At 43.2% G+C, this 17,304-nt stretch overlaps 1 protein-coding gene across 1 annotated transcript in view; it reads right to left on the bottom strand.

Annotated features, from left to right (window-relative positions):
- The window catches only part of LOC147662694 (uncharacterized), a gene marked incomplete at its 3' end in the record, with an annotated part of 662,849 nt that overhangs the window by 281,464 nt on the left and 364,081 nt on the right, over positions 1–17,304 (bottom strand). Inside the window, exon 17 of the mRNA XM_086950972.1 lies at positions 6,546–6,623. Within this exon, the coding sequence (XP_086807098.1) occupies positions 6,546–6,623 (78 nt within the window). The remainder of the gene's footprint in view (positions 1–6,545; positions 6,624–17,304) is intronic.

Below are 17,304 nucleotides of genomic sequence, written 5' to 3'. Positions count from 1 at the left end.
TTTTATTGTGGAAGCAGACGCCTCTCAATTTGCATTGGGTGGCATTCTTTCACAACGAGATTCAGATACTGGCCAAATGCACCCTATAGCCTATTTTTCAAGAAAATTATCAGAAGCCGAACAAAATTATGCAATTGCTGACAAGGAATTGTTGGCAATCAAAGCAGTGTTTGAAGAATGGCGTCATTACCTACTAGGAGCTCGTCATCCAGTGACGATTTATACAGATCATAGAAATCTCCAAGCTCTAAGATCTGTAAAGGCCTTATCTGCTAGACAACTGCGATGGTCCATGTTTTTTAACGACTACAATTTTGTGATAACCTATCGCCCAGGAAAGGAGAATTTAAAAGCAGATGCTTTATCCAGACTAGGAGAAGTGACATCGGATCAACCGGTAGTCGTTCACCCTGTAATCCCTACTTCTTGTTTTCAGGGAAGCTTAACTGTTTGTGACATCATTGATGACATTAAGGGAGCTCTGAAAGAAAAGACATTGGAGCTTTGGAGAAAAGATCATCCTTTTCTTGTTGAGAAGGACGGGTTGCTGATGGTCCAAGACTTAATATTTGTTCCAAAAGAGAAAATTCAAAGAGCCATTATTCACTTTCATCATGAGACAGTTCTGTCTGCACACCCAAGCTTTATAAAAACTATGGAACTTATCAAGAGGAAGTTTTGGTGGCCTTCTATGTCCAAAGACATTAAACAATTTGTGGAAACTTGCAGCATCTGTATTCAGCACAAGTCCTCCCACCAGGCTCCTAGTGGGCTGTTGATGCCATTACCTATTCCTCCTCAACCATGGCACACTATATCTTTAGATTTCATTGTTGAACTACCTGAAACCAAGAAGGGATTCAATACAATTTTGACTGTAGTAGACCAGTTTTCCCGTATGGCCCATTTCGTTCCTCTAAAAAAGCTTCCCACTGCATTGGAGCTAGCTCATTTGGTCATGATCCATGTGATAAGGTTACACGGTATTCCTTCGGTTGTCATTTCGGACAGAGGATCACAGTTTGTTTCTAAGGTTTGGCAGAAACTGAGTTCTTTGCTACACATGGAGGTTCGTTTATCCTCTAGTTATCATCCTCAAACCGATGGTTTAACTGAGAGGACTAACCAGACTATTGAACAATATCTTCGTTGTATGTTACCTAATGTTACCGAAGAATGGTCAGATCTACTGAGCCCTTTGGAGTTTGCCTACAATAACTCTGAGCATTCTTCTATTAAAATGTCCCCATTCTTTTGTAATTTCGGTTTTCATCCAAAAAGTATTCCAGAAAATTCCAACAATAACCTCAACGACTCCGTACCCACAGTTTATGACTATGTGTCCCAGGTATTTTCCATTCAGGAGGTTGCCAAATTCAATTTGGCCCAAGCGAAAGAATCTCAGAAAGAAGCCAAGGATAAACATCGAACGGAACAACCGCTTTATGAAATAGGAGATAAAGTATGGTTGAGTACAAAAAATTTAAAATTAAGAGGGAACAGAAAATTCAATCCAAAATTTATTGGCCCCTTTCCCATTGAGAAAATACTGAATCCAGTTTGTGTCAGATTGACCCTCCCTAGTAAGTACTTGATGCATCCAGTCTTCCATGTCTCCCTAATCAAGCCTTTTCATCCTCAAACTCGTGTTCCCAAGTCCCCTCCTCCCATCATTGTTGAAGGCAACTCAGAATTTGAAGTAAAAGCAATATTGGATTCCAAGAGAGTTAAAGGAAGGTTGTATTACCTCATTGACTGGAAAGGTTATGGTCCTGAGGAAAGGTCTTGGGAACCTCTAGAACACCTTAAAAATGCTCCCAGATTGATTCGGAACTTTCATTTACGATTCCCGGATAAACCTAGACCCATTTCCACCGTTCTTGGGGGGATCTTGAGGAGGGAGTACTGTCATGATTCCACACCTACGCATCCCCTTTAGGCTACAGATGTTTTACCCGTTTGAAACCCACCCCTGTCCCGTGCGCCCGCACGCTTCAAGTCAGTGTGTTTTGTGTGATACAGTATTTCATGCCTTAATTTCATGCCTTGTGTCCTATTGTGTTTGTTTTCCACTATTTGTGCAGGGTACTGTGTTTCCATGTGGTTAATGTAAGTTTAGGAGCAAGCGCAATTGAAAGACCTAGCCTTCGCTTTGAGCGCTCACGGATGCCAGACCTTCGCTCTGAGAACGGTCTCATCGCATCCTTTGCACGCGCCTTTTTGGTGCGCCTCTGAGAGATTTCAGGAAGCTTCTGTCTCGCGCACCGTCCGTGTGCGTAATTGGGTGGAGCTGGGTGCGGCCCAGTATTTAAACCGCACCCAGCCTTCTGGAAGACGCTTTGCCTTCAGACTTCATTCGGAGGTCGCGTATTCATCTTACCGGCAGGAAATCTTCATGGCTCTTCAACTGGCTATTCTTCCTTTGAAAACAGCGATGAAGAACATAGAAGACAAAGAATCAGAAAGCTAAGTACTTTCATTTTTTGAGTAAAGGCGCCCTTCGCAAGAAAGGTCAAAGACAATTTTTGGAACTTTGCTTCACAGAGAAAAGACGCAAGGAAGAATTTTGGACTATTTAATTTCTTGTACTTCAGTATTCTTCAGAAGAACTTGTTTAGGTTTTCTTGTATGTTATTTTAGATTTATATTCTTAATAGTGAATACAGTCATCGCTTGATGTTGTAAGGTATGGGATTTGTGTTTTGCTTGTCTTTCCAACATTAGAGGACGATTTTCAAAGAACCCCGTGTCTAGGAGGCAAGACGTTTATTGCAAGTAAGTGGAGGAAGAGTTAGGTAGGAATTGCGAAAACCTTTTAAAGAATGATAAGTAATCCTCCTCTTTCATTTCCAGCCTAACTCAACTAGAGTCTTCAAGTCTACAAGCTGACCACTTATTCCCAGAGGACCCTTGACGACACCATCTTCACCTCCATAAAGAAATACTGGACGAAGGCCCACTCCTGACTGATCGCAGGTAGGCGAACCTTTAGAAATCCAGTTAGGATCTTAGTATCTTAACCAGAGTAGCTAAAAGATTAGGATAAGAATAGGAGGAAACTTAGGACTTGAATAGTAAAGTCTTTTGTGCTTGTTGCCTCGCAGGTCGACAGCAAGAATCAAGAGTCTTCACTGCAACGTCCAGTACCGGCCCTCCTCCCTAATTCCTAGTTAATTCCTTGCTGTAATTTAAAATCAGTAAGTGTTAGTTAGTAATCAGGGAAGTTGGTCCCTTACGTCTCTGCGGAATCATCTGCGTCATCCTAGAGGGCTTCTGTTCAAGCAAGGTAAGGGACGACGTGGATAGCTTGACAATAGGTGGGTAATGGGTCAGCGGATTATTTGGGTCTTCAGGATTTAAAGTAGCCTTTTTCAGCAAGGGGCGGATGAATGCTTCTTTCCAGAGATCCAGGATATTACCTGATTCCACATAGAATTAAAGTTAATGGTCAGGTCAACTGCCATGGTAATACATAGCCAACTTTATAAGTTTTGGTGGACAGGGATCCGTAGGTAATCCTGATTTATTTACCGTAGCGATGGAAGAAATTTCCTGCAATGAGAAGCTAATCAATTGAGGATAAGACTCAGATAGCATTTATTGTGGGGCTTCTCCTCCGGAGATGGCCTCCCTTTGTTCAAACTTATTAAAGATCTTAGCAACTTTATCCAGGAAAAAGTCAGCCAACGAGTCAAAGAAAGCTTGGGTGTTATTTAGTTGCTTATTCCTGGGCGTCGTGACCAGGCTTGACATCACATGGAATAGTTCTTTTGGTGAGTTATTTGCTGCTACTATTTTATGTGTTTAATAGGCGCTCTTTTCCTTGATTATTAAAGGTTTATAGTGATTCAGACAGACCTTGAATTTTTCTTTCACAGTTTTGTTCCTATTTTTTCTCCACCATCTCTCTTGCCTTCTACAGGCTTGCTTCTAAAGCTTTAGTTTTTCATTGTATCAGGGGGCTGTGGGCTTTCCTCTACGCTGACTTAGAATTTTAAGAGGCGCAGAGAGTGCTATGGCTGATTGGATCCAATTTGTATATTTAATGGATGACTTTTCTGATGTTTCCGAGAAAGGGGGCATTGTATTCATTAAGGTTTTATTGAGAGCATCTGCCTTTATATTATTCCATATTCTCCCTAACGCAAGTGGATTTGAGTTTTTTCTCATGGTGGATATGTAATCCATTGATAACAAACATAACAGCAAAATGTTAAGTCCATGTAAGAGCTAGTACATCTGTCATGACTAAGAGAGAATTGTTAGAGAAGAATCCCATATAGGGTATGTCCTGCATTGGGTGTAGGTTGAGTTACTAATTGAGTAAGGCCGAAACCTTCAAGGGTCTCGCTAAGTGCCAGTGATAATTATTTTCCGAACTTTCTATATGAAATTTGAAGTCACCAAGTATGGTGATATCATTAGCGGAGAGACCTTCCTCTATCATGGTGCCAATGATCGGGACAAAAGCGTTCCTGTGTCCTGGGAGACGATATATTAAGATTCCCCTAAAGGATTATGAGTTTACAAGTTCAATAGTAAATTTAAAGGGTTCGCATTCTGAAATGCAGGCTTGTTCAATTAATTGAAGGTAAGTTATTTCTAAGGATCATGGCGAGTCCCCCACCTCGTTTAAGGACCTATCAACATGGTGGAGGACATAGTTTGGCGGAGTTGCAGCCAAAAACTCTGGACCTGATGCCTGGTCAGCCCAAGCCTCCATGGCCCACATGATGTCCAGCTGGTTAGTTTCCATGAGATCCTGAAGCTTGATTTAATGTTTTACAAGTGATATTTCACAGCTATTGTGATGATATCCAGCTCATTATATGGCTGAACACTCAAACATAATTCAAAGGCTTCCTCTCAACAATGGTAAAATGGATGATTTGTACATCATTAAAATGTATTTTCCCCAGCACCAAATTACCTATGCCACAAGGCTCTACTGAGCTTTGGTTTGACACTTCAGGGCCTGTTTGAACAGTTGAGATGGTTTATAATTTGTGGGTGTTTTTTTTACTTTGACTTGAAGCTGGAACCTAAGAACAGCAAGTGTATTTGGTCTAAATACTGTTTTAAAATATGTTAAAAAATCTTATCCATCTTCCACATATTTTTAAAACTGTAATTCAAACAGTGGGTTCCTCTAATCAGGATTATGGTAAACACTTATATTAGAGCGTTCTAAATACATGATGGTTAAGACTCAATACACGGGACAATGGCTCATGCTTGGCCTTGCATGCAAAGAATACACTACTGGTCATTAGACACGTCACCAAAAGAGTACTTTTGGAATTACTCTAAATCTGCCGCTTAGCCTTCACAAACTGGGCCTAGTTTTTTATGAAGCCCACTTCCAGTGCTGGTCAACCTCTCAACATCTTCAAACTACATATGCATTTCTCATAACTCCTCCTTTCATCTGCAGAGTTCAGGTTCGTTGGGAGAGCTTTCCCCTATTTCACACCAAGGGCTTGGAAAAGCTGACCTCTTCCTCTATACTTCCAGAAGAACCCGTATCTTCTCCATAAATAACTGAAGAACTTGCTGTGCACCAAGTCTGATTTGCCACAAACTTGCATGAGTTGTTTTAAGACTTTGGCCGTAATGTCAAAATACCTCTTGCAGTTGCTGTCACGCTATACACATTTTATTAATCAACATAATCACAACACTGTAATCCTCTGATCAGTTGGGGTTTTAATGGATATATATTGCCACCTCTGGGTAGGTGGTGAATTAAGAAGTGCAGGCACTCATCCCTAAGAGTGATTATAGCACATAGTATCATTCCTATTCACAAATCAGTTATGTGTTATTTGCACACTGACTGGTTTGAAAATGGGCATGCAATGTTATGTTATATCTATTTCTATAGCACACTGATCACCTGTGAGGATATCCAGGCACTTGAAAAGTTGTGTATTTGAGCGTCCCCTCAGAAAAATTTGAGGAGACAGATCTTCACCTTCTTGATGTACTCAAAAAGTGAGAAGGAGGCTCTAATGGGTTGTGGGAGGTTGTTCCATTATTTAGTGTGGGGCATGAGAACGAAACCTCTCTGGTTCTGCTACTGTGAATACAGGAGCTGTTTGAGTAGGAGTGAGGCAGATCATAAGTGTCTGTTAGGCTCATGAATACAACCTATATATTAATAGGTCATATTGCAAATTGTCTATTTGTAGGAGAGTCGCAAATGTTATTGAATATTATTAAGCAGGTTGCAATTTGTAGCTCCCTTTGAATGGCTGTCAATGCAGGAATGGAGGCCAGAAATGGAGAGGAATGGAGATGGCAGGTGAGGGAATAAGTGGGAGTGCTGTTTGAAATGTGGAGGAAAGCTAAAAACAAACTCAATTTGCTTCACATAATGATGTAATAGTATAATTAACAATTCAAAAAGAAAACATATCAATAAGAAGTAATATAATTTGATGGGGAAAACAGTCTTTATTGTTATTATAAACCAGTTCATGAGTCTTCAGTGTCATTTATGCATACTTACTAGGTTTTTGTATGAATAAATTATTTAGACTTACTTTTCTTTCAAGGCACTTCCTCCAACAACATCACCAACCAAGTTCGTCACATCAGTAAACATCGTATTTGGGTTTATTCTGTAATTTTGCACACATCATGGAAAAAAAAAATATCAGCATTACTATTCATAGCACACAAAGTTATTATTTGCTACAGTTCAACTTTTAAACAAAATTTGAGATGTGGCGATATCTAACATACATTGGTCCTCATTTATGAGCCCTTGCGTCCCTTTTCCGCCGCTGGTGCGTCACTTTTTGTGACGCACCAGTGGCGTAAAAAATGCACCTTGTTGCGCCATATTTACAAAGTGACGCATCTAGGTAGATGCGTCACTTTGTAAACCCCTGCGCCACATTATACCTGGGCCAGGTATAATGTATGCAAGGGCGGTGTATTGACGCAAGAAAGGGTCGTAGAAGTGACGCAGTGGAATCTATGAGATTTCACTGCGTCACTTCTAGGACGCTGTTGCATCAAAATCTTGCGCCTGCCTCACAACAGGCGTAAGACTGACGCAGACCCTTTCACATGGGGCTTGCCCCATGTGAAAGGACGCATTGCTGGAGTTGCGTCACTTTTGTAACACACTCCAGCAATGCGTCACTTTTGCGCTTACAGATACGTCAGAAATACTGACGTATCTGTAACTCCTTGCGCAATGATGCGTCATAATGTAAATATGACGCATCATTGGTGTCGCAAGGAGGGCGCAATGAAAAGTGACGCATCGCTGTTTTGACGCAGCGATGCGTCACTTTTCATAAATGAGGCCCATTATATTTTGGTTTCTGTGTATCTGCAATACATAGTAGAGCATATGTGATTTTCCCCACAGACTGGGAAATCTCCCCAAAATACTGTTATTCACTGGAGTACAGATCATTAAGCATTTAACCTGTTTGCCATAATAATATGGAGAACATACTTTGGAGGTTTCTCATATTTCTAACCACTACAGATATATAACTGTCTATAGAGGAGTTAGAAATACTACTTACCACCTAAGCAGCAACGTCCCATACATCTTACTATATTCGGCAAGTGCCATGCGTTAGACGCTTTTAATTACCCGTTTTGTATTTCATTTTTAATTCATTTGTATTTCCCCTGCTTTTAAGCTGCTGCCTCCCGCCCCCCTACTTGCACTGTAATCCTGTCAATACACCGCTGTTTTAGCGGGTCCGGTCCGGGGGATCTGCTTGGACGCTCGCCATCTTGGGAGCGAAGGGGACATTTGAGGGCGCCATCTTTGAGCGGTCTAGTGCTCCTGCAGCTAGTCATCCGCCTACCTAAGGCCGCTCTACTCAGCGCGCAGCGGTGACGCGCAGCAGGCGCGCCCTCCCTGCGCCTGAACCTCGCCAGAGTCCAGCCCGTCTGCGCTAAGGATGGGCTAAAGGGCGTGAGACTCTGGTCCCTTGGTTTACTCGCCATGTCTCCCTTAGCTGGTCCCCTATATTCCTATCAGGATTTCGTCCGTCTGAGACCTGCATGGCTTCCATGCCATTACACCTGCTTGCCAGACATCCTTCAGGATGCTTTTTACTGCACTTGTTTTAGTATTCATGGTAAGTCGCCGATAACCTGCTATGCTAGGCCCCCCCCCTACTACCACTCCTCTGTTGTCCCCTCTGAGAGAATCTGGCTTTCTCATTACCACTAGATCTTTAGTGAAAAATAATGTCGCCTTTCGCGATTTTATTACAGCCCGAAAGCCCACATGGGTTTTCCTTACCGAAACCTGGGCAACTGAGTCTTCAGGACCGGACTTGGTTGCGGCTGTGCCGGATGGATATTCTTTAGCTAGACTGGATAGAGTAGGGCGCAGAGGAGGTGGCCTTGGAATTCTTTACAAGACCTCTCACACCTGTCACACTACTCAACTTTCCAGGCCTTCCGACCTTTTTCAAGCCCTGCATTTTCTTATAAAATCCCCCGAGGCCGCTCCCTTTGTAGGTATCTTGGTATACAGACCCCCTGGGTCTAGAACAGACTTCAGCCAGTCTCTTCTTAATATCCTGGAGCCCTATTTCGGAGCAGCCAAACTGACAGTTTTGGGTGACCTAAATTTTCATTTGGATAACCCTGATGCTAAAAACTCTTTAGATCTCCTTGATGCACTATCCGCATGTGACTTAGTGCAATTGGTTAAACATCCCACGCACCAGGCAGATTACACACTGGATGCAGTTTTCTCCAATGATGACAGGCTTAAAATAGAAGTCCCTATCCCACTGTCCTGGTCGGATCACTTTGCGGTTCCTTTGGAACTTGTGTTCGCCTTGAAGCCTATTAAGACAGGTGTCCCTAGTCACACCAAGTTCAGGAGGAACCTTAAGAAAATTACAAACACCTCTATTGCCCCACTATTGCAAAATTACAAATCTGACCTCTATGAGGATACCAATCTAGCGGCTTCGGAGTTGTCCAAAGCCAATGGTGTAGCGGTCGATATGCTGGCTCCTCTCGCCTCCTGTTACTCCGCGAGAAAGAAACCTTCTGCACCCTGGTTTCGGAGCCACTCAGGCTCATGAGACAAAGGTGCAGGAAGCAAGAAAGGCTTTGGCGAACAAGCTGGAATCTGAAGGAGAGGGATAAACACAAGTTACTCCTTAAGGAGTACAAGTTGGAGACTATCAGAGTTAAGCAAGAGTACTTTGCTAACCTGACTATGACTCTCTCCTCTCCCAGAGATCTCTTCAAAATAGTGGACTCGCTCTGCACATTACAGACACAGGACCCCGCTGCAGGCTCTCAAGAATTCTGTGATAAAATCGCTGGATTCTTCCACTCGAAGATTGTGGACATCTACCAGAATCTTGAAGCACAAAGATCTGTTACCCCTCCCCCTCCTGCCCCCTTTCCTCCGCTCCTGAAGGAGGTCTCTTCCATCACCCCCAAGAGTCTGGTAGAGTTTCCGCCTTTATCCTATCAGGAGCTTGACCTGCTTCTAAGTAAGACAAGGTCGGGATCCCCATTGGATCCATGTCCCCTTAAAGTCCTGAAGGAATGTAAAGACTCCCTCCTCCCTTTTCTACTTGACATCATGAATAGGGCCATGAGAGAGGGCATTTTTCCATCTGAATGGAAAAATGCGGTAGTCAAGCCTCTACTAAAGAAACCAACTCTTGATCCAGAGGTGCTCAAGAATTATCGCTGGAGACGTATCTCAACCAACATCTGGAGGCATTTCTTGACTCCTCTGATCTTCTGGACCAATCCCAGCATGGCTTCAGGAAACACCACAGTACCGAGTCTGCCCTGACGGTCGTACTGAACAACATCCGTATGGAGGTAGACCAGGGACATTCCACCGACCTGGTCCTTTTAGATCGCACGGCCGCTTTTGACACCCTGTCCCCCTCGGTGCTAACATCTCGCCTGAGGGAGATAGGGGTAGAAGGAGCGGCCCTGAGTCTGCTGGCCTCCTTTCTCGACCAGAGGGTACAGAGGGTGAAGCTGAGAGACTTTCTATCTCCATCCCTACCTGTGCAATGTGGGGTTCCTCAGGGGTCGGCATTAAGTCCGACCCTGTTTAACATCTACGTGACCCCACTTGCCAAGTTGGTTAGATCTTTTGGGATTGAGGTAGCCTCCTATGCAGATGACACGCAGATGTTGGTGTCCCTCTCTCACCCTGATGGCTCGTCCCCGTGCAACTTTAGGAACTGCATGGAAGCAGTGTCACAATGGATGATTTACAATTCATTAAAGTTGAACGGCGAGAAAACGGAGATCTTGGTGTTCGGCCCTAACAATAACATCTGGTCACCTGAATGGTGGCCGTCCTCGCTGGGGTCCTGTCCCACTCCCACGGAGTCAGCGCGAAATTTGGGAGTAATGATTGAACCAGCCCTCTCCATGACTTTGCAGGTAAATAGAACTGTCGCTACCTGCTGGGGGATTATCAAAATACTCAGGAAAATAGAACATTACCTGTCCCCCCAGGCGGGGAAGCAAGTGGTGGTAGCACTTGTCGCTTCGCGACTCGACTACTGTAATGCCCTATACATCGGCATGAATAAGAGCCTAACACAGCGTCTTCAGACCCCCCAAAATGCGGCTGCCAAATTCGTCTTGGACGCTCCCAGACTAGCGTCATCAACAGCTGCTAGGAAAGCCTTACATTGGCTTCCTATTGAAGCGAGGATCACCTTTAAGGTGCTCTGCCTGACTCATAGTGAATTTTCTGGCAATGGTCCTGGAAGGGTCAAGAAACTGCTGGCCCACTATTTCTCGGGCAGACTCCTTTGTTCTTCCTCAAAGAATCTGCTTGTGGTACCTCGCTTCCGTAAGAACAGATGGGGCGGTAGGGCCTTTTCTACAATCGCCCCAAAGCTATAGAACATTCTTCCAGATGAAATTAAAACTCAGCCCTCTGTTCTGCGTTTCCGAAAAGCACTAAAAACCTGGCTGTTTCCAAGGGTGTACTTGTAGTTATGTTCTATTTGCTTTTTTGGATTTTTCTGTTAGGCACTTTGATGCCTTCGGGCTAAGTCGCGCGTTATAAGATTCTTTTCATTTCATTTCATACAAAAGCAAAAGGATATATTCGAAAAAAATAGAATCAAAACCCAATCTATTGAAAATAAATAGAAATCTAAACTTTATTAAAACATAAATCACAATTTAAGACAATATGCAGGATTATATGACATAAATAAGGCAGCACATTTATCTTCAAATAAGTACACATACATTAGATATTAATAAAAGTGATAACATCTAACCAAAAATAATAATGACATCAAAACTATTTAATAAAATAGCCATCCATTTATACAAGGATGAAGATATGCCATATGTTTCCCAAAGTTCAGTTCTGTTCCAGTATAGTTAAATATAGCATAACAAGTCTCAGGTGAGCCTAATTGTTGTTAAAATAGCGGACCAGCCTTAGATGTGTGATCTAATCGTCTGCAATCTAAGGCATCGCACTGTACCAACTGAGATTCCTGACAGAAGGGTTAACGCTCATATACCACCTAGTAAGCAAACAGGTGAACCTTCTAAAATTCTGCTATGGTTCAAATGCCCATTAGCCTCGGCTAATCATGTTTACCTGCTCCAGTTAATCTGCTGTCATGTGCTTTATTCAATGCTTTGGCTGCCTTCCCAGAGGGTTTGACCTACCGTGAACCTTCCAAGACTAGTCGGGTGCTTGGAGGGAAGGAAAGAAAGTGGCAGTTATATTTAGAGATGACCTCTACAGAGTGTTCAAAACACAAGCTTGGGCTCTTTTTTTTACCACACTACCCATCTGCCAGTGCAGCACTTCTGATGATATCACCCTTACATTTATGTGAGTGGTCACTGATTACTAGATGTCCATTACCTCACTACCAACAGCATGCAAACTGCTGGCCTGATTGTTGTTTAGCAGATATCTAGTTATCCCGAACACTCTAGTTTAGACCCTTGCCAATTGGGAGCTTATCCAGCAGAGGCAGTTAAACTGCCCTTGTCTCCGGCTTTTTATGGAATAAGTAGGGTCAGGGATGAGGGGGATGCAACATGTATAATTTTATTAGCTCCACCTGCCACGTTTGACACTGTAGACCATTCCATCTTCAAAGTTAGGCTTGCAGACATAATGGATGTCTAGTTCTCCTCTTCCTCGCTAGCCACACACAGGATGTCTCTCTATTGCGTTGTGATGTCTCAGCTTTAATGTGAAATGCAGAGTCTCTCAGGTCTCTTTGCTATCACCAGTGTTAGTGAACATTTGTCTGGCCTCAAGCACAACTTATAGGATCCCTCATAGGATCCTATGGCTGCTTTGCATTATTATATGCAGATAATTCACAGCTCATTGAACAGGTAAAGCAAGCTATCCCAGGCTTGCTGCGTTACCTCAGTAACTCAGAGTTGGATGACTAACAACTTCCTTAGGCTTAAAGGAAACAAAACTGAGGTGCTGCTGGTGGGCAAGAATATGTAAGAACCCAGCTGGCAAGAATCAATCTGGTCCCATCAGCTTGGGGCTTTTATTGCTCCTGCTAAAAAAAATGCCTGGGCAACAAACTACCAAAACAAATAACCTTCAAAGTTCAAATACATTCCATTTATAGACCTTCTTTCCCAAATTTCACATGACCAGAAAAACCTTAATTTTTGACAAAGGAACATCACACTAGTGTTGTTCCTGCGTGTGTGATGTGAATCACATACCATTGCAAAAATAATACTTTGAGCTCTTGGAAGCTGTTTTATCCACACTACAGCTAAAAAACTGATTGATCACTTGGACTTCTACTTAGCTTACTGTTGTCATCTCTAGGTACAAGTTCACCCAGTGAGACAGGCGATCATGTAGCCATCTGGGCCCAAAGAGGCAGTATGAACTTCCTTTACATATTTGAGGTAAAAAGTCCTTACAGACCTAGCTATTCAGCTGACATTAGTTTGTCTTTTTTAGTCCTTATCATTCACTGGCCAATTACCCTCAGTGCAAACATGTTCTTTGAGAGTGCAAGTGCTTTATAAAAAATAAATGAAATGTCACCCCTGGGGGAAACTATTTTTTAACCCACTGATTCATATTATACAGCCATTTTGATTATATCAAGCTCATTATATGGCTAATTATATGGCTGGTCAATGAAAGACTGAACACTCAAACATAATTCAAAGGGTTCCTCTCAGCAGTGGTAAAATTGATGATTCGTACATCATTGAATTTATTTCTACCAGCACCAAATTGCTTATGCTACAAGGCTCCACGGCCCTCTGGTTTGTCACTTGGGGGCCTACTTGACCATCTGAGATGGTTTGTAATTTGGGGTTTATTTTTTTACTTTGACTTCAACCTGAAACCTTAGATCAACAAGCATATTTGGTCTAATTGTTGTGGTAAAATACTCCCAAAAATCGTATCCATCCTCCACATAATTTTAAGACTGTAATCCAGGCAGTTGCTTCCTCTAATCAAGATTATGTTAAACACATATATTAGATCTTTCTAAATACATGGTGGCTGAGATGGAGCTAGCTCAATACACAGGACCAAGGCTCATGATTGACCTTGCATGCAGAGAATGTACTACTAGTCATCTGACATGTCACCAAATGAGTACTGTTGGAATTTCTCTAAATCTGCCACTAAACCTTGACAAACTGGACCCAGCTTTTCATCAAGCCCCCTTGCAGTGCTGGTGACCATCTTAACATCTTCAAACTACATTTGCTATTATCCTCACTCCTCTTTTCATCTGCAGGGTTCAGGTTAGTTGGGAGAGCTTTCTCCTATCCCACACCAAGGGCTTGGAAATGTCTATTTCTTCTCTGCTGCCAGCAGAACTATTGTTCCTCCTTATAGACAGATGAAGAACTTGCTGTGCACCAAGCCTCATGTCCACAACCTTATCTGAGCTGTACTAAGAATGTTGCCCTAGTGTCAAAATATCTCTTGTGGCTGCTGTTACATTATACACATTGTATTTATCAACATTATCACAACACTCCAATCATCGGATTCGTTGGTGTTTCAATTAATATATTTTGGCACTTTTGAATAGGTGGTGAATTAAGAAGTGCAGGCACTCATCCCCAAGAGTGATTAGTGGCCCCATGTATCATTCCCATTCACAAACCTGGTTTTTAAAGGATATGCAATGTTATGTTATGCCTATTTGTATCAATACACTTGGGGGCTAGAGGAGTTTTAAGGACCTGCGTGGACCAACTCCCCATCAAATTAATGACACACAGAAAAGGGGCCATGGGTACGGACTAGAAGGGGGTTGTTTAGCTGTCTGAATGTACTCAACCATGAAAAAATGGGGGGGTTCCCTTTTCAGGACGGTTCCCCTCACACATCAGAGGTGTCATGCTTCATCATAGTGGTGCCTCCTCACGTGATAGACCTAGTCTTCACGTGGGCTACAACCCCCTCTCTACGAGGGGGGAGCTCAGGGATGTTTTTATTGAGTCAGGCGGGGTGTACTAAACCCCTATGAAAGGCTGGTGTTTGTGTAATAAAGTGCAGTGCTGTGAGGAGAGAGTTTAAAACTGGCTACAGGGTTAGCTATATGTGACACCTCTGGTGTTTGAGGGGAACCGTCCTGAAAAGGGAACCCCCCTGTTTTGCATGGTTGAGTACATTCAGACAGCTAAACAACCTCCTTCTAGTCCAGACCGTGACCCCTTTTCTGCGTGTCATGTCTATTTGTATAGCACACTAATCACCTATGAGGAAATACAGGCACTTGAGTAGGTGTGTAGTTTAGTGTCCCCTCAAAATAATTTGAAGAGCCAGGTCTTCACCTTCTTGATGTACTCAGAAAGTGAGGAGGAGGCTCTGATGTGTTGTGGGAGTTCGTCCATGTTTTTGGTGTGGTGTATGAGAACGAACAATCTCCTGTTCCACTCTTGTGAATACAGGGGATGTATGTGTGTGGAAGTGCGACACAGCATAGGTTTCTGTTAGGCGGGTTAATACAACCTATATATTAAAAGGGCATATCTAAGGGGAGAACAGTGGGAAAATCTTAGCAATGAAGAGTAGAATGGATAAGTCACGCAACTGCATCTGGAAGATCAAACCGGAAAATGGTGATCAGGCTGTGGAGAATAGGGAAGGTATCAAGTCAGACTTAACTAAAAAAATGTTTTATTTGTATCAGGAGGATTTGGTGCAAGATGAGGTTGCACTGGACTAGGCTGTCAAAAAAACCTCTCCCAAAGCTGAGCCTAATATTTCTTAACCAGGACATATCAGGTAATGAAATCCTGACTGCCTTCAATAACTTAAAGAAAGGGAAAGCAGCAAGCCCAACTTGATCCCACATGAAATCTAGATATTACTGGCAGAAGAAATGATTTGGACCTGGATAGAGTTTTTTATTGAGATATTGAGGGGCACCTCTCCCCTCTCGGACTCTTGGAATGAGGCTGCAATCACATTCATTTTAAAGCCTGGAAAAGATCCTACACAATGTCAGTCTTACCACCCAATATCTTTACTGAATTGTGATTACAAAATCTTCACTGGGATATTAACAGCTCGACTAAGTATAATCCATGAGGACTAGTAGGGCTTCCGCCGCGGGAGGCAGATGAAAGATCTAGCATATACTTTAATCGGCTAAATAGACCTCACTACGATACAGTTTGCTCCACTATCAATAATCACCCTAGATGTTGCAAAGGCCTTCGACCAAGTCAACTGGCAATATCTGAGCAGGATATTGTAGGCTTTTGGCTTTGATGAGACATTTAGGGAGATCCTTAAAAAAATCTATAAAGCTCAAGTCCAAAAAATATTAATTGTAACCTCACAGCTCTGGTACAAATAGGGCGAGGCACCAGACAAGGGAGCCCCCTATCTCCTATCTTCTTTGACTTATATATTGAGCCCTTGGCCCAAAGTCTAAGTCAAAATAAGGATATAACCCCCTTTACCATGGGCGGTTTCTCCAGGAAGCTAGCTCTCTATGCCGATGATCTGATCAGGTTTACATATGACAGAACCAAGCCCTTCCAGAATTATCTACCGTGGTGCAGACATTCGGGAAGATGTCCGATATGTTATGTTAATAAAGCTTGTAAAGCGCACTGCTACCCTGAGGTGTCCTGGCGCTGGAAGCTGCCTACTTGGTTACTAGACAGGAATGACTATTTCAGGAGAAAAGACAATCTTCAGCCCCCTTATAAAAGGAAGGGGCTCGACTGTGCTTCTGAGGTGGAGGGGAAGGCTTTTCCAAGCCTTTACGGCGCAGCAGAAAAAAACTCCTGCCCTTCCACCCCCCCCCACCCCTCCCCCACCCCCCAATTGGCTGTTTTAACCCGTGGAATTTTTATTTGTTTTGCATCGGCCGAGCGCGATGCTCTGCCGGGAACATACCATTGGAGATGTTGTCTCATGTAAGCAGGGTCAGATCCTTTCAGGGCCTTAAAGACCGTACAGAGGGCCCTAAATTACACATGTTGTTTCACCGGAAGACAGTGAAGGCTTCGAAGTCCCTTCTTCACCGAAACAAACCTTGGGATGCCCAAGATGACCCTGGCTGCTGCGTTTTGCATGACCTGAAGTCGATTGAGGTGTCTTTTTTGGATGTTAAGATAAAGGCCGTTGCAGTAATCAAGTTGGGATAAAATAAGAGCCGTGACTACTGTTCTGAGGCAGTCTTCAGGAAGAAGAAATTTTATTTTCCTAAACATCCTGAGAAGATGGAAACAGGAGGAAACGACTCTGCTAATCTGATCCCCAAAGGAAAGTTTTGAATCCACGATCACCCCCAAGTTCTTCACCTTGACCATAGGTACTGGGGGAGGGCCCATGATTTCAGGACACTAATCGGGTAACCAGAGATTTGAGGAATTGCCAAAGATGATCACCTCAGTTTTCCCTGCATTTAGCTTGAGGCAGTTTGCTGACATCCAGCTTGCGATGGCTTGCATGCAGTCGTGACAGTCCCAACCTGTCTCAGCTTCTTTCCCCTTCTGTACTGACAACACTATTTGTGTGTCGTCGACATAGCAGGTCAGCTGGAGCCCAAATGATCATATAAGGGCTGCCAATGGGGACACGTATACGTTGAACAGTGTAGGACTAGGAGCAAAACTCTGTGGAACTCCACAGGGCAGGGAGAAAGGCCTCAATTGATCATTGTCCAGGCTCACTGTTTGAGTTCTATCCAAGAGAAAAGATTTTAGAAGGGTGTGGGCCTTGCTTTAAATCCCCCTTTCGACTATCTGGTCCAAAATGACTTTGTGGTGAACTGTGTCGAAGGCCGCAGAGAGATCCAATATAATCAG

This window comes from Lissotriton vulgaris, unplaced genomic scaffold (genome assembly GCF_964263255.1).
Source record: "Lissotriton vulgaris unplaced genomic scaffold, aLisVul1.2 SCAFFOLD_1043, whole genome shotgun sequence".
NCBI lineage: Eukaryota > Metazoa > Chordata > Amphibia > Caudata > Salamandridae > Lissotriton > Lissotriton vulgaris.
This window is presented reverse-complemented; position numbering and strand designations above follow the sequence as displayed.